General features: G+C 40.1%; 1 protein-coding gene across 1 annotated transcript; it reads left to right on the top strand.

Moving 5' to 3' along the window:
• The first annotated feature begins 15617 nt into the window (after positions 1-15617).
• Positions 15618-16138, top strand: LOC100606807 (huntingtin-interacting protein M). The gene has a single exon (XM_003270991.3). It carries the CDS (start codon positions 15673-15675, stop codon positions 16021-16023), a length of 351 nt encoding a protein of 116 aa, XP_003271039.1. The 5' UTR covers positions 15618-15672; the 3' UTR covers positions 16024-16138.
• Positions 16139-24977: the final 8839 nt, after the last annotated feature.

The raw sequence follows: 24977 nt of genomic DNA, 5'->3' as shown, positions 1-24977 counted from the left end.
ACTCGTCATTTACATTAGGCATATCTCCTAATGCTTTCCCTCCCCCCTCCCCCCCGCCCCACGACAGGCCCCAGTGTGTGATGCTCCCCTTCCTGTGTCCATGTGTTCTCATTGTTCAATTCCCACCTATGAGTGAGAACATGCGGTGTTTGGTTTTTTGTTCTTGCGATAGTTTGCTGAGAATGATGCCATTTCTTACTGCCTAAAGAATTAAACTTCCTTTGCACCTATCTATAAGTGAAATTCTTCCAACATGACTTAATTTGTCACTTTTGGAAATTACATAATGAAGTGTTTTTCAGACCACTGGATTATGTATCGTAGAAGTGTTTTTATGTACTAAATCCATATGGTGGTTTCAATTGCCAATAGAGGAAATACTCTGGATTCCCCACGAAGTACTGGGAGCCTGGGGTTCTAGTGGTTCCACAATTAGGTAGTGTGCAACAGTTATCTATTGCCCCAGTAATGCTGTGTAATAAACTGCCAAACCTTAGTAAATCAAAAAACACCTGGAATTCTACTTTCTTCATAACAGTGTGAAATGCTCTGCAAACTCAACCACTTAAAATCTCTGGAAATGATCCTAAAGGCGTATAGCAAGTGAAGAAATATTTAAGAAAATCTATTAAAATTGGTGAGAATAGCAAAAGTCTATGGTATTCGAACTAAGACCCAGCCTATTCTTCTCCCCTTCAACTTAGTGAAATGGAAACTCCACTTAGAACTGGTACAGCAAAGAACACAGGGTTCCTTCTCCCTCCAGTTTCCATTCCAAGGGCTACTTTAAGAGAAGTTCAGGACTTTAGCATTTTTTAACCTGCCCGCAGCTACCTGTTGCTAAGGTTAAGTTCTGGACAAGAGTGACTAAGAAGTGGGGGCTTGCTTCTTCATCCTAGCCTCCAGTATATAGGATGGAATCTCTACCTTAGGTGTGGCAACATTGAGTATACTGGGACCTGATCTTCTTTGCATAGATTCTAATCCATGTGTGATCCACATGGAGAGAGGCAAGCTGAGAAGAACTAATGTTACTACCTACGTTCAGAAGTGTTCAGCTCCTATGAAAGGGATGTCACTCAGAGAATAATGTGCCATTATCTCCATTCCCAGCTTGAGAGCCAAGGTATAGAGATTATTCTCTGGAGGAGAAGCAGGCCATAAAAAAGAGAACCGTGAATCTCTTCCAAAGGAACTGACTTTATTTGCAAGAGGAAGTGGAGAAATTCAAGCCTAATGGCAACCTCAAAAACAGTGGAAGTTGTTTTAAAAGACAGTTGAGAGTAGATTGCTAAATTAATCAGAGATATAGACAAAACTGTAAGCTGACTGCTTTGCTGGAGAGGAGCTTGGAAAAGGACAGCTGTGAAGAGCCCTACTGGGGACAGAACAAATTTTATTTTCATTTTATTTTTGAGACAAGGTCATCCAGGCTAGAGTGCAGTGGTGCGATCACAGCTTAATGCAGCCTCAACCTCCTGGGCCCAAGCAATCCTCCCACCTCAGCCTCCTGAACAGCTGGGATTACAGGTGCATGCCACCATGCCTAGCTAATTTTTGTATTTTTTGTAGAGATGGGGTTTCTCCATGTTTCCCAGGCTGCTCTCAAACTCCTGAGCTCAAACGATCCAACTGCCTCAGCCTCCAAAAGTGCTGGGATTATAGGCATGAGCCACCGCGCCCGGCCTGAAAGCAAATTTTAAACATTGACCTAGGTAACTAACCTGTCAAGAGAGCCCAGACTAGATTGGATCAGTCTATGGAGCAATTTATGCCCTATGTTAGAAGCAATAGAACAATCAGCCAGTAATTAGTGGAATTTAATGGCTGGATGTGATCAGGGAAAGAGAAAAAGAGAGCTCTGCCCAAACCAATGTCATCCCAGGGTAACTATGGTCATTCCGAAGTCTGCACCTCATGAGGAGCAGCATCAAAGGTTTTATACTGCAAGAGAGGGAGAGTGGGTTGAACTACACTTCACTAAAATAATCTAACCAGTCACTAAACAAACAGGCAGAAGACAGTAAGTACTTAGAGGGGACCAATACCCAGAGTTGCCACAACATATTATCTAAAATTTCTGGTTTCCAACACAAAATTGTAAGACATTCAAAGAAACAGGAAAGTATAATCCATATACCAGAAAAAAGCAGGCAACAGAAGATGCCCGTGAGAGCAACAAGATGTGTGCTTTAACAGACAAGGACCTTAAAGTTGTAATTATAAATATCTTCAAAGGACTAATGGAAACTGTGATTAAAGAAGTAAAGGCAGATATGAAAATGCCACATCAAATAGAGTTTACTGATAAAGAGATAGAAATTATAAAAAGGAACCAAATTGAAATTCTGGATTTGACAGTAATAATAACTGAAATGTAAAGTTCAATAGAGGGCTGACTAGTATATTTGAATGGCAGAAGAAAGAACCCATGAACTTCATGATTTGTCAACTGAGATTGCCCAATTTGAGGAGCAGAAAGAAAAAAAGAATTTAAAAAAATTAAAGAAAGTTCTTCAGGCTGAAAGCAAGTGACCCCAGATAGTAATTCACATCTATGCAAGTAATGACTAAATAAGTAAGATAAACAGAACACTGGTAAAGTTATTTATGTAATTATGAAAGACAGTATACATGTATTTTTTCCTATCTTCTCTTAACTGATTTAAAAAGCAATTGTATAAAGCAATATGTAAATAATGTATGTTGTACATGTAGTATATAGAAATGTAATCTATTTTTCCAATAATACCACAAAAGGGGATGAGTGGGAGAAAAGCCATATTGGGTTAAGGAAGTGACTCCAGATAGCTGAAATCCACAGAAACAAATGAAGAGAGCCATAAATGAGAAATAAGAAGGTTCATATAACAAAAGCTATATGTATATGTTTGCTCTTTTTCTCTCAGCTTCTTTCCAATACATAAAATACATAAAATAATAATTATGTCAATGTATTGCTGGGTTTGTAGAATTTATAGATTTAATATATAATAATAAGACCATAAAAATGGGAAAATAAATAGAACTATATAGAAATAATGTCTCTGTATCTCAATGGAATTCAGTTTCTGATAAGTTAACATATGATAAGCCCTAAAGAAATGACTAAGGAAATAACTCAAGAAAATATAGTGAAAAAATAAAGAAAATTCTACAGTAGGAAATATTCATTTAATGCAAAAGGAAGCAGTAAAGCAGTAATATAGGAACAAAAAGGACATGTAAGCTATAAAAAACAAAAAGTAAAATGGCAGAGGTAAATCTAACTGTATTAGTAATAGCATCAAATGCAAATGGATTAAACAGTCCAAATAAAAGGCAGTTTGTCAGGCTGAACTAAAAAACAAGATCCAACGTGTGTTGTCTATAGAAAACATACTTTAGATTCAAAGACAAAAATTGATTGTAAGTAAAACAATGGCAAAACATAAATCATGCAAGTAACAACCACAAGAAAGCTGGAGTGGCTATATTAATGTCATAAAAAACATATGTTAAAATAAAAAAATGCTACTAGAGATAAAGAGGGACATTTTCAAATGACAAAAGGGTCAACCCACCGGGAAGATATAACAATTATGATCATCTATACAACAGAGCACCAAAATATATGAAGCAATAAATAGACAATTTAACAATAATAGAGACTCAATACCACACTTCCAGTAATGGAGAGAAGTAGGTAGAACATAAACAATAAAGAGGATATTTGAACACCGCAAACCAACTAGACCTATTAGGCTTGCATACAACACTCTACCCAACAAAGTAGGATGTTTATTTTTCTCAAGTGCACACAGAAAATTCTGAACAGACCATATGCTAGGCCATAAAATAAACCTCATTAAATTTAAAAGGATAGAAAAAATGTCCACTGTTTTTTCTTTCCACAATGGAGTGAAACTACAAACAAATAACAGAAAGAAATGTAGGAAACCCACAAATATCTGGAAAGTAAATGACACACTCCTAAAAAACAATGGGTGGAAGAAGAAACCAAAGTGAAAATTAGAAAATAATTAGGGATGAATGAAAATTTAAACATCACATACCTAAACTTATGAGATGCAGCTAAAGCAGTGGTTAGAGGGAAATGTATAGATGTAAACAAAGATGTATATTTAAAAGGAAAGAGGATCTCAAATCAATAAATTAACCTTCTACCTAAGAGACTGAAAAAAGAAGGGCAAACTAAACTCAAAGCTAGCAGAAGAAAGGAAATAATAAAGACTGGAGCAGAAATTAATAAAATAGTGAATTCAAAATAACAGAGAAAATTAAAGAAACTAAAAGCTTGTTCTTGGAAAAGATGACAAATTTGACAAACTTTTAGCTGGACAATAAAAAAGAGAGAATTCATATTGCTAGAATCAGTAATGAAAAGAGAATATTACTACTGACATTGCAGAAATAAAAATTATCATAAGGAAAGACCATGAACAATTTTATTCCAATAAATTAGATAACTTAGATAAAATGGACAAATTACTAGAAAGGCATAAACTACTGAAACTGACTCAAGAAGAAATAGATAATCTGAATAGACTTCTAAGAAATAAATAGATTGAATTAGTAATCAAAAAACTACCTACAAAGGTAAAGACCATCAAGGCTAGGAGGAAACTGCATCAACTAATGAGCAAAATAACCAACTAACATCATAATGACAGGATCAGATTCACACATAACAATATTAACGTTAAATGTAAATGGGCTAAATGCTCCAATTAAAAGACACAGACTGGCAAACTGGATAAGGAGTCAGGACCCATCAGTGTGCTGTATTCAGGAAACCCATCTCACGTGCAGAGACACACATAGACTCAAAACAAAGGGATGGAGGAAGATCTATCAAGCAAATGGAAAACAAAAAAAGGCAGGGGTTGCAATCCTAGTCTCTGATAAAATAGACTTTAAACCAACAAAGATCAAAAGAGACAAAGAAGGCCATTACATAATGGTAAAGGGATCAATTCAACAAGAAGAGCTAACTATCCTAAATATATATGCACCCAACACAGGAGCACCCAGATTCATAAAGCAAGTCCTGAGTGACCTACAAAGGGACTTAAACTCCCACACAATAATAATGGGAGATTTTAACACCCCACTGTCAACATTAGACAGATCATCGAGACAGAAAGTTAACAAGGATATCCAGGAATTGAACTCAGCTCTACACAAAGTGGACCTAATAGACATCTACAGAACTCTCCACCCCAAATCAACAGAATATACATTTTTTTCAGCACCACACCACACCTATTCCAAAATTGACCACATAGTTGGAAGTAAAGCTCTCCTCAGCAAGTGTAAAAGAACAGAAATTATAACAAACTGTCTCTCAGACCACAGTGCAATCAAACTAGAACTCAGGATTAAAAAACTCACTCAAAACCGCTCAACTACATGGAAACTGAACAACCTGCTCCTGAATGACTATGGGTACATAATGAAATGAAGGCAGAAATAAAGATGTTCTTTGAAACCAACGAGAACAAAGACACAACATACCAGAATCTCTGGGACACATTCAAAGCAGTGTGTAGAGGGAAATTTATAGCACTAAATGCCCACAAGAGAAAGCAGGAAAGATCCAAAATTGACACCCTAACATCACAATTAAAAGAACTGAAAAGCAAGAGCAAACACATTCAAAAGCTAGCAGAAGGCTAGAAATAACTAAAATCAGAGCAGAACTGAAGGAAATAGAGACACAAAAAACCCTTCAAAAAATTAATGAATCCAGGAGCTGGTTTTTTGAGAAGATCAACAAAATTGATAGACCGCTAGCAAGACTAATAAAGAAGAAAAGAGAGAAGAATCAAATAGATGCAATAAAAAATGAAAAAGGGGATATCACCACCGATCCCACAGAAATACAATCTACCATCAGAGAATACTACAAACACCTCTATGCAAATAAACTAGAAAATCTAGAAGAGATGGATAAATTCCTCGACAAATACACCCTCCCAAGACTAAATCAGGAAGAAGTCGAATCTCTGAACAGACCAATAACAGGTTCTGAACTTGTGGCAATAATCAATAGCTTACCAACCAAAAAGAGTCCAGGACCTGATGGATTCACAGCTGAATTCTACCAGAGGTACAAGGAGGAACTGGTACCATTCCTTCTGAAGCTATTCCAATCGATAGAAAAAGAGGGAATCCTCCCTAACACATTTTATGAAGCCAGCATCGTCCTGATACCAAAGCCTGGCAGAGACACTACCAAAAAAGAGAATTTTAGACCAATATCCTTGATGAACATTGATGCAAAAGTCCTCAATAAAATACTGGCAAACCGAATCCAGCAGCACATCAAAAAGCTTATCCACCATGATCAAGTGGGCTTCATCCCTGGGATGCAAGGCTGGTTCAACATACGCAAATCAATAAATGTAATCCATCATATAAACAGAACCAAAGACAAAAACCACATGGTTATCTCAATAGATGCAGAAAAAGCCTTTGATAAAATTCAACAACCCTTCATGCTAAAAACTCTCAATAAATTAGGTATTGATGGGACATATCTCAAAATAATAAGAGCTATCTATGACAAACCCACAGCCAATATCATACTGAATGGGCAAAAACTGGAAGCATTCCCTCTGAAAACTGGCACAAGACAGGGATGCCCTCTCTCACCGCTCCTATTCAACATAGTGCTGGAAGTTCTGGCCAGAGCAATCAGGCAGGAGAAGGAAATAAAGGGTATTCAATTAGGAAAAGAGGAAGTCAAACTGTCCCTGTTTGCAGATGACATGATTTTATATCTAGAAAATCCCATTGTCTCAGCCCAAAATCTCCTTAAGCTGATTAGCAACTTCAGCAAAGTCTCAGGATACAAAATCAATGTACAAAAATCACAAGCATTCTTGTACACCAATCACAGACAAACAGAGAGCCAAATCATGAGTGAACTCCCATTCACAATTGCTTCAAAGAGAATAAAATACCTAGGAATCCAACTTACAAGGGATGTGAAGGACCTCTTCAAGGAGAACTACAAACCACTGCTCAATGAAATAAAAGAGGATACAAACAAATGGAAGAACATTCCATGCTCATGGGTTGGAAGAATCAATATCCTGAAAATGGCCATACTGCCCAAAGTAATTTATAGATTCAATGCCATCCCCATCAAGCTACCAATGACTTTGTTCACAGAATTGGAAAAAACTACTTTAAAGTTCATATGGAACCAAAAAAGAGCCCGCATCGCCAAGTCAATCCTAAGCCAAAAGAACAAAGCTGGAGGCATCACGCTACCTGACTTCAAACTATACTACAAGGCTACAGTAACCAAAACAGCATGGTACTGGTACCACAACAGAGATATAGATCAATGGAACAGAACAGAGCCCTCAGAAATGATGCGCATATCTACAACTATCTGATCTTTGACAAACCTGACAAAAACAAGAAATGGGGAAAGGATTCCCTATTTAATAAATGGTGCTGGGAAAACTGGCTAGCCATATGTAGAAAGCTGAAACTGGATCCCTTCCTTACACCTTATACAAAAATTAATTCAAAATGGATTAAAGACTTAAATGTTAGACCTAAAACCATTAAAATCCTACAAGAAAACCTAGGCAATACCATTCAGGACATAGGCGTGGGCAAGGACTTCATGTCTAAAACACCAAAAGCAATGGCAACAAAAGCCAAAATTGACAAATGGGATCTAATTAAACTAAAGAGCTTCTGCACAGCAAAAGAAACTACCATCAGAGTGAACAGGCAACCTACAGAATGGGAGAAAATTTTTGCAACCTACTCATCTGACAAAGGGCTAATATCCAGAATCTACAATGAACTCAAACAAATTTACAAGAAAAAAACAAACAACCCATCAAAAGTGGGCAAAGGACATGAACAGACACTTCTCAAAAGAAGACATTTATGCAGCCAAAAAACACATGAAGAAATGCTCATCATCACTGGCCATCAGAGAAATGCAAATCAAAACCACAGTGAGATACCATCTCACACCAGTTAGAATGGCCATCATTAAAAAACAGGAAACAACAGGTGCTGGAGAGGATGTGGAGAAATAGGAACACTTTTACACTGTTGGTGGGACTGTAAACTAGTTCAACCATTGTGGAAGTCAGTGTGGCGATTCCTCAGGGATCTAGAACTAGAAATACCATTTGACCCAGCCATCCCATTACTGGGTATATACCCAAAGGACTATAAATCATGCTGCTATAAAGACACATGCACACGTATGTTTATTGCGGCACTATTCACAATAGCAAAGAGTTGGAACCAACCCAAATGTCCAACAACGATAGACTGGATTAAGAAAATGTGGCACATATACTCCATGGAATACTATGCAGCCATAAAAAATGATGAGTTCGTGTCCTTTGTAGGGACATGGATGAAACTGGAAAACATCATTCTCAGTAAACTATCGCAAGGACAAAAAACCAAACACCGCATGTTCTCACTCATAGGTGGGAATTGAACAATGAGAACTCATGAACACAGGAAGGGGAACATCACATTCCAGGGACTGTTGTGGGGTGGGGGGAGGGGGGAGGGACAGCATTAGGAGATATACCTAATGCTAAATGACGAGTTAATGGGTGCAGGAAATCAACATGGCAGGCACATGGATACATGTGTAACAAACCTGCACATTGTGCACATGTACCCTAAAACCTAAAGTATAATTAAAAAAAAAAAAAAAACTACCTACAAAGAGAAGCCCAGGCACAAATGGCTTCATTGGTGAATGTTACCAAATATTTAGAGAACAATTAATACTAATTCTTCACAAACTCTTACAAAATAATGGAAAAGGAGGGCTAACTTCCTAAATCATCCTATGATGCCAGCATTGCCTGGATACCAAAGCCAGATAAAGACATCACAAGAAAAGAAAACTACAGACCATATATCTTATGAATATGGGTACAAAAACCTTCAAGAAAATAATAGGAACTTGAATCCAGCAACATATAAAAAGAATTGTACACTATGACCAAGTGGGATTTATCCTAGGAAGGCCAAGTTGGTTTAACACCCCGAAATCAATTAATGTAATACACTGTGTCAATAGAAAAAAACATATAATAGTCTCAGTTGATTTAGAAAAATAATTTGACAAAATCCAAAACCATTTCCCGATAAAAAATATTCAACAAGCTAGAAATACAAAGGAACTTCCTCAACTTGATAAAGGGTATCTATGAAAAACCTATAGCCAACATCATACTTAATAGTGAAAGACTGAATGTTTTTCCCCTAAGATGAGGAACAAAACAGGATGTGTGCTCTAACCACTTCTACTCAATATTGTACTATGGGTTCTACCCAGGGTAGTTAAGCAAAGAAAACAGTAAAAGCCATCTAAGTCAGAAAGGAAGAAGTAAAATTAACTCTATTCATGAATAACATTGTCTTATATATATAGAATATCCTAAAGAATCCACTAAAAGTCTATTAGAACTAGTAAATGAGTTCAGCAAGGTTTATGGGATACAAGATCAAGATATAAAAATCAATTGTCTGAGTTGCAAGCATAAATGTCAACAAAGAAAATATGTTAAAAACAAAAATATCAATTGTCTTTCTATACACTTCCAATGAACAACCTGAAAAGGAAATTAAGAAAAATAATTATAGTGCAACCTAAAATAATAAAATATTTAGGAATAAATATCACAAAAGAAGGGCAAAAACTATACTCTGAAAACTACAACATACTGTTGCAAAAGTAAACATTTAAATAAATGGAAAAACATATCATTTTCATGGATTAGAAGATTTAATATTTTCAGATTGGCAATATTCCCCAAATTTACCTACAGATTTAACATAATCCATCCCTATCAGAATCCCAGTTTATTTCTTTTTTAGAAATTCACAAGTGGAATGTAAAATTCATATGAAATTTCAAGGGACTCAGAGTAATTGAAACAATATTAAAAAAACAAAATTGAATAACTTACATTTCCTTATTTAAAATGTATTACAAAGCAACAGTAATCAAGACATTGGAACTGGTGTAAACATAGACAAATGGATCAGCGGAATCAAATTGAGAGTCCAGAAATAAACCCATACATCTATAGTCAAATGATTTTTGACCATTCAGTGGGGAAGGAAGAGTACTATCAAACAAATTGTGCTGGTATAACTGCATAGCCACATGCAAAAGAAAGAAATTGGACCCTTACCTTAGACTATATAAAAAAATTAAATCAAAATGAATCAAAGAGCTAAATGCAAGAGTTAAAACCATAAAACTTTTGGAAAAAACATAGGAAAAAAATCTTCATGACCTCTTTTTGGGCAATTGATTCTTATATGTGACAAAAGCGCAGGCATCAAATGAAAAGAATAGATAAATTGGACTTTATTTTTATCAAAATAAAAACTTTTGTGTTTCAAAGGACACTATTTTTTTTTTAAAGAAGGAAGGGCTTTATTCAGCCAGGAGCTTCGGCAAGATTCACATCTCCAACAACTGAGCTCCCCGAGTGAGCAATTCCTGTCCCTTTTAAGGGCTCACGACTCTAAAGGGGTCCACATGAGAGGGTCGCGATTGATTGAGCAAGCACGGGGTACGTGACTGGGGGCTGCATGTACTGGTAATTAGAACAGAACAGAACAGGACAGGGATTTCACAGTGCTTTTCTATGCAATGCCTGTAATCTTTAGATAACATAACCGATTAGGTCAGGGGTCGATCTTTAACTACCAGGCCCAGGGTGTGGCGCCAGGCTGTCTGCCTGTGGATTTCATTTCTGCCTTTTAGTTTTTACTTCTTTCTTTGGAGGCAGAAATTGGGCATAAGACAGTATGAGGGGTGGTCTCCTCCCTTATTCCCCCGCTTTGAGAACCTCACTCAACAGTGGAAGTTCTCACTTTTATTCTCACTACCCATGTCTTCTTGCAAGACAGATCAATAGTGATTCATATAGTACACTTGTGCTGAAGCATTTTGGTGAACTAAGGTAGTGATGAAGCTTTTTATCATTTGAAGAAGTACAGGTAGCAAACAAGGGAGCAGTAAGCAGGTTTCTATTACTATTATAACTCATATTATAAGAGTTTTGAATCTTTTTTATTATTATTATACTTTAAATTATAGGGTACATGTGCACAACATTCAGGTTTGTTACATATGTATACATGCCCCATGTTGGTGTGCTGCACCCATTAACTCATCATTTACATTAGGTATTTCTTTATAGCACCATGAGAACGGACTAATACACTGATCATGGCTGGGCTCACTTATCTCAGGCCTTAGAAGGGACGACTGGGCTGACTTGATTCAGTTCCACATGGTCTCTCGTCCTCCAGCAAGTTAGCTCATGCTTGTTGACATGACAAATGCAGATGTTTAAAGTGAGAGTGAAAGAGCACAAAGTCTTTTGGGAACCAGACCCATTACTATCCCACCATCACTTCCCCATCTTATTTTTCTAAGTATGTGGTAAAGCCAGCTCAGATTTAAGAGGTGAGAAAGTCAGCACAATTTACTTATTGGAAGAGCTGCAAAGTCACATTTTAAAAATATGAATACTCAGAGTAGATACAGAGAATGGGATAATTGTGGGCACTTCTGAAAATAATCTGCCATAAAGTATTACAACCATTCATCTTGCACTCTTACCCTCTTAGAATCTTTTTGTGTTTTATCAATAGTTCATAAAAATACATAAATTATGTTCACGTTCATTCACATTTGAGAGATGGATCCAAGTGCCAGGAAGTCTATAAGTCCAGATTCTTCATTGCTTGGGGATGAATACAAGGTCATCTTAAACCACTCTCCATTTTTGCACTCAGGTTCAGCATACTTACTAGCTTTCATTTAAAACACACCAAATACTTTACCAGTCTGGGGATTTGTCGATGCTATCCTTCTGGAATGTTATTTATCTTACCACTTCTCTGATTCATTCCTTATTCTTGTGATAGTTCTAAGGTTCAATGTCATTTCAACATTTCTCCATAACCCTATGTAAATTACATTGTTAAAACAAGATTTAAAATAACATTTTAAATGTAAATAAGTGATTATCAATTGAGAATAATTTTGTCCCCTGGCTACTTTTTGACATCACAACTGGAAGATGCTACTATCTAGTGGATAGGGGCCAAGGTACCGCTGTCCTTTTATACCGGGAGCAGCCTTTATGCCACAAAACAAAGAATTATTCAGTCCAAAATGTCAATAGTGCTAAAGTTTATAAACTCTGCTTTTGGTCATGTACAATAAATTTGAAATACATATTTGTTTGGGTGTTTGTTTTAACATCTGTCTTTCCTACTAGACTGGATGTTTCATAAGGATGAGATAATGCCTAGTTTGTTTAACATTGAATATCCAGCATCTACCTCAGTGTCTAATGCCAGGTAGCTACATGAAAGGATGAAACAGCAGACATGAGGTAAGAAGAAAAGGAAAGGCTTTATTAGGAGGGTATACAAACATTTCTGGGTATAGAAGATGCTGTAAGTGCCCTGTCCATACTACAACAGCTCATACCATCTAAGTAGATATTTGCCTGACTTTCAAATGTCAGAACCTTTATTTCTTTGTGTGAGACCTTTCATTAAGTCACCAGAGCCCACTGTGCTCAATAATATGACAGTCCAGAACAGTGGGGCATCATCTGCCCCCTGGAAGATGTGTTTTCTACAGCGTTCTCTAAAGTTTTACAGTGACATTAGCTGCTTGATAACGAAATACTTTTTTGCTTCCTTTCCTTCTCTGTCTCAATTCCTGTCTTCCCTGCCAGAGTTTCCTGGGAATAACTCCTGTGGTAGGCTGAATAATGGTCCCCAAAGATACTTCGATCCTAACCCCTTGCACTTATGAATGTTGCCTTTTATGGTAAAGGAGAATTCACAAAGATGATTGTGGAAGATGGGAGATTATTCTGTATTATCTGATAGAACCTAAGGTCAATCACACAAGTTCATAAAAGAGTGAGGCAGAGGCGAATTTGACACAGAAGAAGGAAATGTGACTACTGAAGAAAAATGCTATGCTGCTGGCTGTAAATAGGAAGGAAGGGGCCCATGAGATAAGGAATGCAGCTCTAGGAGCTGGGAAAGACAAGGAAACAGACTCTCCTCTAGAGTCCCCAGAGGGAGTATGGCAATGTTGACACCTTATTTTCAGCCTAGTGAAATTGATTTTGAACTTCTGACCTCCAGGTTTGTAAGATACTAAATGCGTGTATTTTAAAGCTACCAAATTTATGGCAATTCATTAGAGCAGCTATAGGGATCTATTACAATTTTTGGTCCCTGGAAGTGGGTTGCTGCTATAAGAAATATCTAAAAATGTGGAAGTGGCTTTGCAACTGGATAATAGCTATAGACTGGAATAATTTTCAGGAGCATTATATAACAACCTTAGATTATGTTGAACAGATCATTAATAGAAATATGAATGTTCAAAGTGTTCCTGGTGAGAGCTCAGACATGAGGAACACAGTAGAGAAAGTCTATATTGTCTTAGAGAACACCTAAGTTATCATAAACAAACTATTGATAGAAATAAAATGTCAAAGGTGTTGCTGGTGAACGCTTAGAAAGAAATTAGTAACATAATATCGGAAAAGGGAGTTTGTGTTATATAGCATCAGAAATCGTAGCTGAATTGTGCTCTACAATTATGTGGAAAGCAGGACTTGTAAGCAATGAACTTGAATATTTAGCTGAGCAGATTTTCATGCAAAGGGTTAAAGGAATGGCCTGTTTTTTATTGCTGTTTATAGTAAAATGCCAGAGGAAAGACATAAATTGAGGGAAGAACTGTTAAGCAAAAAGAAACCAGAGTTCAATGATATGAGAAATTTTCAGCCTATCCAGATTGCAAAAGACACCAAAATAGGAAATTCATTGCCACAAAATCATCCTCCAGAGATAAAATCAAGGGCGTGGCTAGACATCCTTTTGCTAGTGCCTTTAAGGGATCAAAAGATCAAAGTATTCAATCACACAGATGGTGTTTTGAAGAGATATGGGGTGTGCTTCTCAGAATAAGCAAGGAATAGAGATGGGATTTTCTATGAGGGATCTTGAAGAAGCCTCTTGTCTAATGGCATGAATCCCCATGACATACATAAAAGACCTGTAAGTTTTTGACAATGTTATATCAGCAGAAACAATGCCAGCTTAGACTGAAAGGGACAAATAGAGGAAGAAATGAAAGAAGGCTATAGGACTCTCAAAATTTGACAGGAGGAAGCAGGCTGATAAAACTACTCAGCTGTAAACATATGCTACCATTCAAAATAAAGGAACAATGACTGAGGGCAGAACCTAGAGGCCAGAGGGCAGATTTATGACCCCAGGTGAAGTCACAGGATCAGAGTCATCAAAGGGAGGAGTCTCAAGCCTTAGAATATTCTCAGGCCTTGAAACCTAATGGTTGGATTTTGAAAATGTTTGGATTTGAGACTCTTTTTTCCTTCCACTTTTTCCCTGTGGAATGGCAAAGTTATTGGCTGTAAATGAACCAAAGTCAAAGGGAAAACACAGAATTAGTAGAGAGGAAAATTAAATAATAGAAAAGAAACATCTCTTAGTGCTTTGGCTTCACCTAGGAGAGACAAGAAATACACATCTGGGCTTAAACTGAGCACAAGATGCACTTCTCTATCAACTGTTTACCTGGCACTGACAGGTAAACTTATTGAACATCTTATTATTATTATTATTATTATTATTATTGAGATGGAGTATCGCTCTGTCTCCCAGGCTGGAGTGCAGTGGCGTGATCTCGGCTCACTGCAAACTCCACTTCCCGGGTTCACGCCATTCTCCGGCCTCAGCCTCCCGAGTAGCTGGGACCACAGGCGCCCGCCACTGCGCCCGGCTAATTTTTTGTATTTTTTTATTTTTAGTAGAGAAGGGGTTTCACCGTGGTCTCGATCTCCTGACCTCGTGATCTGCCCTCCTCGGCCTCCCAAAGTGCTAGGATTACAGGTGTGAGCCATCGCGCCCGGCCGAGCATCTTATTATTAATTGAAAAATGACTAAAATATACTTTTCAAATAGGGTAAAATCATGACACTTACACAGATATGAAATGAACACATGCTAAAAGAAAAAGATGTTATGAGTGCTTCAAAAGGGAAACCAAAGAGTTGATATGGGAATATTCATCAGGAATATTAAGTGATTGTGTAAATGGAGGCACAACTGGTTTCATAAGGTGAAGAACAACCGAACCTCTACTAAAGAATATGCTGTACATGTATCAGCAGCCTACAATTAACAAAGGGCTGTAAAAGACTTCACAGATAATATAAGGCTAGAATCAGATAACCTGCAGTGGTGTCCTAAAGATAGAGCAAAGTTTTCCATTGAAGCACACATTTATTTTTATAATGTCAAAATCAGGTAGAGAGTTATAGTTCCCTCAAAATCAGGGTTCAGTCATCAGGGTGACTAGGTCAGAGTCACAGACATTTCTAGGCTGAGGTCTGATAAGGGACCAGTGGACACCAATGAAATCACAAAGTCTAGGGATGTCACAAAGGCAGCTAGCTCCCTGACCAATCAGGGCCTGGAGCAGAGGGATACAATAGGCAGGACTAAGCACCAGTGTCCTCAGAGACCAACTTGAGCTAGACAATCAAGCAGAGCTGATCAGAGCCAAACCCAGCAAACATCATGTCAGAGAAAAAGAACTGTAAGAACTCCTCTACAAATAACCAGACTCAAGACCCTTCTAGAAATGAGCTACAGGTCCCTATGAGCTTCGTGGACCGCGTTGTGCAAGATGAACGAGACGCCCGAAGCCAGAGTTCCTCCACAATAAATACCCTCCTTACCTTGCTCGATTGTCTTGCTGGCTACGTCATGGAGCGGGTAGGCTTGGAGGCCGACAACAATGGCAGCATGAGCAACACTTCACAAGATGGGGAGAGAGAAGTGGACAATAACCGTGAGCCCCACCACGCTGAGAGTGATGTGACTCGCTTTTTGTTTGATGAGATGCCCAAATCCAGAAAGGATGACTGAAGACTGGGTCCCAGAGCCTTGAAGGGATCCTCACAGGCTTAGCCAGGGCAAAAATGTGTCACAGCTGAGGAATAGCTGCTGTTGTCATCAACAAGTGCTATTAAAGGATGTAAATCCATGAGTATGTTTCTGACTCCTCTCAGTTTCTGTCGCTTTGGGTTGGAGGTGTCTGTGAGACATTTAGGAGAAGCTATCCCCAGAGAGCTGAAGGGGGGGAAGGGGTGGCCTGTGTGGGGAGTGTTTGAATCAGTGATTTAGAGGGGGCAGTTTCCAACGGTGACGGTGAGGGCACCGGCCCTGTGGGGAGGAACTGGCTGGGATAAAGACACCGAGACTGCCTCATTGTCTCTGAACAGGAAGGCCTTGTGAGGCCAGGGAGTTGGCTGGGGGCCTCCGAGGCTTGTTGAATTCCCAGCCTGATGCTGGGGCCTGGGGTGGAGCTGCAGACTCTGACTGAGGTGCGGGAGGCTTTATTCAGGACAGCAAAGGTCTGAAATCAGAGGGCAGTGGCCACAAGGGTGGGTGGAGGGGGCACGCTGGCTGGCATGAAGTTCATGGGACAGGGGCTTTACATGGAGATTGAGGAGTGAAGGAGAAACCATCGTGAAAAATGCAAAAAAGAAATGATGGCCTGCTGGATTCCATTTCTTATTTCTTTATGCCCTGCCTTATTATGAAAGAGGATTTGAGACAGGGATTATTAGCTAGTGCTGTGAATATATCTTTTTGCCCTCTCTTCAGGACCCTGGTAAAATAAATCAAAAGAATATATAAAACTGATGATCTGGCCTAAGATGGGCAATTTGAGAAGTTCTTAATAGTTGTTAATTATTAATGAATCAGCTTAATTATAAATGTATTTCATTTAAAACACAATTAACAATTTCATTTTTAAATTAAATACTTATTCATTATAATTACCATATATTGCATAGAGCACCAAAGAATTATTAGTGACTCAATACATGTTTTAAGAGGTATAGAAATAATTCTGTCCCAAGTGGCGGCCTCTAAAGCACGTGCAATCCTTTTCAAAACTTCCTGCTCTGTGCTAACTTTAAAAGAGGTGTCACATCAAGTGTTGTAGCAATCTGTCCCCTTGCCTGTGAGTGCCCACATTTTAGGTTTCCACCTGTTCTTTGGGTCCTTGGGAGCCACAGTCTGCTGCCTGCTGGCCTTTCACAGAGGGCTGGTCAGAGGCTGCACAGCCGGCTCCAACAATGGGAGCTGAGGGCCTGGGTTTCAGATCCCAGTTCACCACTTCCTGGACATGTGATATTAGACCTTCAATTACTCCCTCTGAGCAGGCCTCCTCATGTGTAAAATGGGGGTAATAAGAGTCTCTCCATCTGTGGGTTTTCCCAAGATTGAGTCCACTTGTGCCTGTAAACTGCTGCTCCACACGGTGCATGCACAGGGTCCCCCTTAATAAACGGCTGCATCTCCTTCCTTCCCTAACAGCAGACCTGTAGGCAGGCTTCCCCAAGGTGCTGTGGTCCTGGTTCTCAGGTGACCATTGGGAACTTAGGCCACTGGCTGTGAGAACCACATCCTGCTGAGCCCTGTGGAGAGACAGGAGGAATTTGGGAATATTTAATTTATGTAAGCAAAAGAGACTTTATAATCGAACACGTCAATACCATCCAGAGGTAGGAAAACTTTACATAATCACACAATCAGAGGTGGAGCTACTTCAGAATTACAAGCACATAGACATATAGGCACAGAGAAATAGAGCTTATAGCTTCAGTTCTACAATTTCAACCATGAGTCAAGTGTAAATAGAAACAGTAAAGTTCTCTGAACCAAATATTAAAAAAAACTGTTCTCCTAAAAGAGAGTATAAAATTCTTAATTGATTTGAGCTATAAATAGACAAATGGACAAAAAGACTGTCAAACCAGATTTTCTGTTGTCTTTTACACAACAGAGACTGTATTTCTATGAATCATTAACCCATTTACACAGCTCTCCAGATGGTTGAATCCTAAAACTGAATTCCCAACCATTTGGTCAACAATGAAAATAACTTACCTAATGTCAATGAACAACAACAACAACAAAATACAGAATTAGTAGAGAAAAATATTGAAATAAAAATTAAATGTTAAACTAAAATTAGAAAAACACAATGAACAAAGACTTATTTGGGCTTTGGAGTCACCCAGATGAGGCGAGCAAAGACATTCCTGGGTTTAACCGAGCATGAAGCACACATCTCTGTCACCAAGTTTGCCCAGCTCTGATAGATGGATCCACTGGGTATAATATTGTGACCTTTAAAAACAGGTAAAAGTTGTTTTCCAACAGAGTAAAATCATAACACTCAAACACCTATGATATGGAAATGCGTTGAAACAATCAATTAACTCATGAGGAAATTGGCAGATATTATAAGCCATTCAAAAGAGAATTCAAAGAATAAACATAGGAATATTGATCATGAATGTTTAAGTAAATGTATACATGGAGGCAAAATTGGGGGCAAGGCAGTGAACATGTCTGTAAGTGACTTACAGCTTTTAGAGGGGATGTAAATTAGCTCACAGACAATGCAAGGCTAAACTTAAAGAATCTGGAGTGGTGTCCTAAAGACAGGACAATACTTTCATTGACACAACTTTTTGCTAAAATGTTAAATAGAAAATGAGCTTTTCCTTAAAAAGAAGTTCCAGCTACTAGGGCAACCAGGTTCCTCTCAAAAAGAAGTTGCAGTTACTAGGGCGACCAGGTTCCTCTCAAAAAGAAGTTCCAGTTGCTAGGGTGACCAGGTTCCTCTCAAAAAGAAGCTCCAGTTACTAGGGCGACCAGGTTCCTTTCAAAAAGAAGCTCTGGTTACTGGGGCAACCAGGTCCCTCTCAAAAGGAAGTTCCAGTTACTAGGGTGACCAGGTTCCTCTCATGCGCTTTTCTAGGCTGAGGCCTGATCAGAGCCCAGTGGACACCAATGACATCAAAAAGTGGAGGTTGTCACAAAGGCAACTCCCTGACCAATGAGGGGCTGGAGCATAGGGATACAGTGGGTGGCAATAAGTACTGGTACCTTGAGAGGTTCAGGCCAGCAGGAAAATCAAGCTGTGCCAACTGGGGCACAGAGATTTCTGGCCAGAAAAACGATACCCTAAAGATCCCATAACACTTATTCTTCCCTGTTGTATCCGATTACTGACTCATCCCATTCCTTAAAGTACCTGTCTGGCTCCTATAGATGAGTTCATTATTCTCACTGTAATTTAAATCTCCAATTCTAATGTTCAGAAGGGTTCCTTTTCGAATTACTATAGTGCAGTGCCGTGCAGCACTCCTCAGACTATTTATGGTGTAAAGCCACTATTTTCTATTTTTCATGTTCTATTTAATTTAGAGATGATATGTGGTCTTATTGTGCATGACTAGTATATGGCTCACCATTGAATCATCACTGGAGTTTAACAACGCTCAGACTGGTATACACCCTGCTGCCATTACTCATCCTCCTTAATTTTTTTCTCAAGGCCCATTTCTCAGGATAGAGTAGAGGAAAGAGCAAAACAATAGGTAAGGAAGGCTGGGCTCTTACCCCCCCTATGCTATACATACTGGTCATGTGACTTTGAGTGAGCTAATTAACATCTTTGAACCTTGGTGGCCACATCTGTAAAAATGGATACTAGTAATATCTATGTAGGATTAGCAAACCTGTTGTCCAGATTAGGCATGTGGCCTGGCAGTATGTAATCTGTGCATTCGGGAAATAGTGTATTTGATATTTTCTTTTACTTGAATCCTATTTTGGGGCTCCAAAGACCTTTTGTAAAGAATCTTGCCATCTCCCTCAGAACACATGTGCAATAGCTGTCACATACAAGGACCAGGAGACCTGGGCCTTCAAAATGCTTCTGTTGCAAAGGATGTTCTCTTTGGGAGGCCAGTCTGGTAACCAGGCCTTGTGTTCATGCCACGACCAAGCCACCATTAACCTCCAAGTCCCCTGCCCCCAGGCTCACCTCTGGTGCTCATCTTTCCTCACACATGATGTTTCCTGCAGTCTTGACACAAGTTTGACCCCGGCCTGCCCTGACACTGCTTGTGATCACTGGACAAGTTGGAAGCCACAGTCACTCCAGCCTCTGTCCTTGCCCACTCGGGAGTTAGTTTTCCCAATCCCAGTAGGGCACTGGCCACCAATGCTGTCCTGTCCACAGGGCACAGGCCAGAGGGACTACTTCCTCACCTTTCCCTCCTGACTGTTAGAAATGCACAAAAGGCCTAAACATGGGTGAGCTCCTGCCTTCCCAATGGCAGTGATTCTCTCTTCCTCCCTGTCTCCCGTGAATGTAGGATACCTTGCACATGTGGAAGGGGGATCTGGCAGGGTGCCGCATTAGCCTGATGCTATGCTGGCTGTGGCCCCCGTGTTTCCTGTGAAACCCACAAGCACTGCTGAACACAATTCTTAAATCATGTGGCAAGAAGGGCTTCTGGGATTCAGACAAGCATGTCCCCAAATGGCCCTAAGGACAACCCCAACACAATCCCCATGTAAAGCCCCTGTCCCATGAAGTTCATGCCAGCCAGTGTGCCCTCTTTCCACCCACCTCTGTGGCCACCGCCCTCTGATTTCAGACCTTTGCTGTCCTGAATAAAGCCTCCCGCACCTCAGTCAGAGTCTGCAGCTCCACCCCAGGCCCCAGCATCAGGCTGGGAATTCAACAAGCCTCGGAGGCCCCCAGCCAACTCCCTGGCCTCACAAGGCCTTCCTGTTCGGAGACAATGAGGAAGTCTCAGTGTCTACCCAAGCCAGTTCCTCCCCACAGGGCCGGTGCCCTCACCGTCACCGTTGGAAACTGCCCCCTCTAAATCACTGATTCAAACACTCCCCACACAGGCCACCCCTTCCCCCGCTTCAGCTCTCTAGGGATAGCTTCTCCTAAATGTCTCACAGACACCTCCAACCCAAAGTGACAGAAACTGAGAGGAGTCAGGAGCACTGTCATGCATTTACGCAGTTTAATAGCTTGGGCAGATGGAAGCAACCTGCGGTCTTTCATCTATGGGAATTTTGGCATCTGGAGGAGGTTGCTGATGAAGTCCCGCACGGCTCTGAAACTCAGGAATCCTCCCTTCTTCTTCTTCTCCTCCTTCTCCTCCTCCTTTTTCTCCTCTTCCTCTTTCTCCATTCTCTCGTCCTCCTCCTCCTCCTCAGATTGTGGCATTTCTTCTTCCTGAGAGTCAGTGTCGTCTTCCTCCTCCTCCATTCTCTCCTCCTCCTCCTCCTCCTCAGGTTGGGGCATTTCTTCTTCCTGAGAGTGGATGTTGTCCTCCTCCTCCTCCTCCTCAGGTTGGGGCATTTCTTCTTCCTGAGAGTGAATGTTGTCCTCCTCCTCCTCCTCCTCAGGTTGGGGCATTTCTTCTTCCTGAGAGTCAGTGTCGTCTTCCTCCTCCAAGATCCATCTGAGCTCTTGATTCTTTGATAGTCCTCTCTTCAGGTGTTCCATGGTGATCCACACCGTGTGGCTGTTCTGGGCCTCCGTGCCCGCTTGTTCCAGGATGTTGGCTATCGGGTACTGGAGAACAGTAGCCAAGAATCAAGTGTGGTTGAGCTCAGGTGCCGGGCATGCTGACCTTCTTGCAGGCAGCGTACCATGTGGCTAACATGAAACTGCAGCTCTACTCTTCTGGAACGGGAAAGGCGCTGTCTTCTAGGCTTACAGGAGCTGCGACTGTGTTTGTTTCCAGCCATGATGTTTGCTGGGTTTTGCCCCGATTGTCACAGCTTTGTTTTTCTGCCGGCCCGAGGCTCTCAAGGTGCCAGTGCTTACTGTGGCCCACTATACCCCTGTGCTCCAGCCCCTCACTGGTCATCAGTTGCCTTAGTCACAACTTCTACTTTGTGATGTCATTGGTGTCCACTGGGCCGTGATCAGGCCTCAGCCTAGAAATGCCCATGAGAGGAATCTGGTCACTCTAGTAACTGGAACTTCTTTTTAAGGGAATCCTAACTATCTACTTGATTTTAACATTCTAGCAAAAAATGTGTGTTTCAATGAAAACCTTTTCCTTGTTCATGGGATACAACTCCATGTAATCTGTCTGATTCTAGTCCTGCATTGTCTTTGAGCTCTTTTACATCCGTTTGTAAGTTGTAGGTCACTGAGAGACATGAACAACTTAGAGACCTCAACGGTAGGTTCAGTCTCCCCCCACCAATACACACTACAGTAACCAGTTTTGCCTCCATTGACATATTCGTCTCAGTATTCCTGATCAGTATGTATGTTTCTGTTCTTTGGATTCTCCATTATACTGGTTATAATATCTGCCAATTTCCTTATGTGATAAACACTTTAATGTGTTCACATTTGTGTGAGTGTCATGATTTTACACTCTTGATAATTATCTTTACCTGTTTTGAAGGACACACTGATATGTCCAATGGATTTACCTACTAGAGCCATGTAAACTTTGATGACAGAAACGCACTACACACATGCAAGATTAAAGCCCAGCGTGTGTTGTGTTGACTCTCCTATGTGAATCTAATTCACCAATAGTACTTTGTTGACTCTGTTTTTATAATTTGTGTTTTTCTCTATGCTCATTTAGTGTTTTGCTTTTGGTTCATTTTTGTTTTGTTTTGTTTTTGATTTATTTTACAGCCAATAAGTTTTTCCCATTGTTGAAAACCGTGGTTGGGAATTGAGTTATTGGCTTTGTATTTACTTTACTTTTTCATTAAGTTCACACAGCATAAAATTTATCAATTTAACCATTTGAAGTGTACAATTCAGTGTCCATTACTACACTACATTCACAATTATCATCCCTATCATATTTCAGGCTGTTAAGCAGTCAGCATTATATGCATAAATCACATTTTTAAATCAATTCATTAGTTGATGGGCATTAGGGTTGTTTCTGCCTTTTGGGTATTATAAATAATGCTGCTCTAAGCATTTGTGTGCAAGTTTTTGTATGAACATGTATCTTTGATTGTCGTGTGTATATACCTAAAAGTGCATTTGCTTGGGCACGTGGTGAGAATTTGTTTTATGATCTGACCATTTGGATATTTTCTAAATAGATTGATAGTTTGTAGAGATCTGTTCTTTCTTGAGTGAGAGAAAACAGAATCTGTTGTGTCAATTGTTTTCTGTCTATTTTTCTGCTCAAACCAATGAAGAATTTCATGCTCCTTGGGAAGGAAACAACTACTGGATATCTGTACCAGGGATTTTTACTGTTTCTGTGTTTACTCTTGAATCATGGCTGAAATTTGTAAAGTTGAAATGAAATGCTCTATTTCTCTATTTCTGAATGTCTACATGTCTATAATTTGGAAACACCTTCAGTTATGATTGTGTGAGGATGTAAGGTTTTCTTACCTCCACATGGTATTAATATATTAGATTACGAATTCTTTAAAATAAAGGGTGAAACTTCCAGCTTTGCATCTCCTTCCGAACCATCCTCAAGGCTTATTGCATCTGATACTCATGCACTTCCTGCAGGGTCCTCCCTAACAAGGGCTATTTTCTGCACTAAGACCCCTTCTTCTTACTCCTCCCTCAGTCTGGATGCAACTGCTTCCCATGCATGTCTTGTCAGTTTATCCTCTAGAAAAATGCTACACCACTCCTGCTGAGTTTTCTTTGAAAGGATTCTCCCTCCACTTATTCACCTCCTGCTATATTCTCTCCTAGGCTGACCGTATGCTCCAACTATGAACTACTTGCCACATGCTCCCTTGGGCCTGTATAACCACCTGCTAATGAACTTTCTATGAAGCCCTCTTCTAACCTGAATGCTTCCTCTTCTGTATCTCCTGCTAGGTCCTTTTCAAGGATTGATTCTCCTTTCTACTATGCACTTACTGATGGGCTGACCCCTAGGCTAGGTCCACCCTACATCATGCAACACCAGCCACGCGTCCCAAACCATGCTCATCCTCCCATGCTCCCTCCAACAATACATCTCCCACCAGATTTTACCTTACAGTGGATGCACCCTCATCTATTAATATATCTCATCCTACTTCTCCCCAAGGAGATAAAGTCTCTAAAACTCTGCATTTTGCTGTGTCCTCTGCTAGGCTGGTGGCACTTTTCACCAACGAGCCTCTTGCTGAGTCCTCTCCTAGGCGGAATGCTCCTTCCACCCATACATTGCCCGCTGAGTCTTACCCTAGACTGGATGTTTTCTCCACTTATGGATTTATTGCAATGTCCTCACCTCTGTTCTGTGCTCCCTCCATTCACGTATTTTCTGCCTAGTGTTTTTCCCAGGCAGGATGAACACTCCAAAATACAGTTCCTGCTAGGCCCTTCACTAGACTGGCTACATTCCACCAATGTACTTTCTGCCAGGTCCTTCCTAAGTTGGCTGCACCCATAGAGCTCTGACTGTGTCCAACTCTAAGATAGATGCTCATTTGATCTATGTACTTCCTGGTGACTGCTTCTCAAGACTGTACATCCATAAATATCCTTTAGTGTCACTCCTAAGCTAGATGTCCCCTGCACATATGTGCCTTCTGCCCTGTACTTAAATCTGGCTGCAACCTTGACTTGGGCATTTCCTGCTAGGTCCTACCCTATAATGGCTGCTCCATTACCCGTGAGCTTATAGCCATATCTGTCCCTATACTCACTGAATACTCCATCCATGCAACTCCTGCCAAGACTACCCCTAGGATGGATGCTTCCTCCAGCCATGTACTTATTCCCATATCCTTTTTTAGGGCTACATGTTTCTTCCACCTATGTACCTCTCTTTGGCTAGTTTCACTCTCCAACCATACACCACCTAAAACTTTTTCCCCCTACATTGGGTGTATTCTCCACCCTTGCACTGTCTGCTGAATCCTGTCTTATCCTTGCTGCACGCTGCATATATAAACCCACAGATTCCCCACCTTGGTTGGATGCCTCCTTTACCATGTACTTATAGCCAGTTCTTCTGGCTGTCTTCTCCATG

Source organism: Nomascus leucogenys, chromosome X, assembly GCF_006542625.1.
Source record: "Nomascus leucogenys isolate Asia chromosome X, Asia_NLE_v1, whole genome shotgun sequence".
In the NCBI taxonomy this organism is placed as follows: Eukaryota; Metazoa; Chordata; class Mammalia; order Primates; family Hylobatidae; genus Nomascus; species Nomascus leucogenys.
The sequence above is the reverse complement of the archived record's forward strand: the minus strand, read 5'-3'. Positions and strand labels throughout refer to the sequence as shown.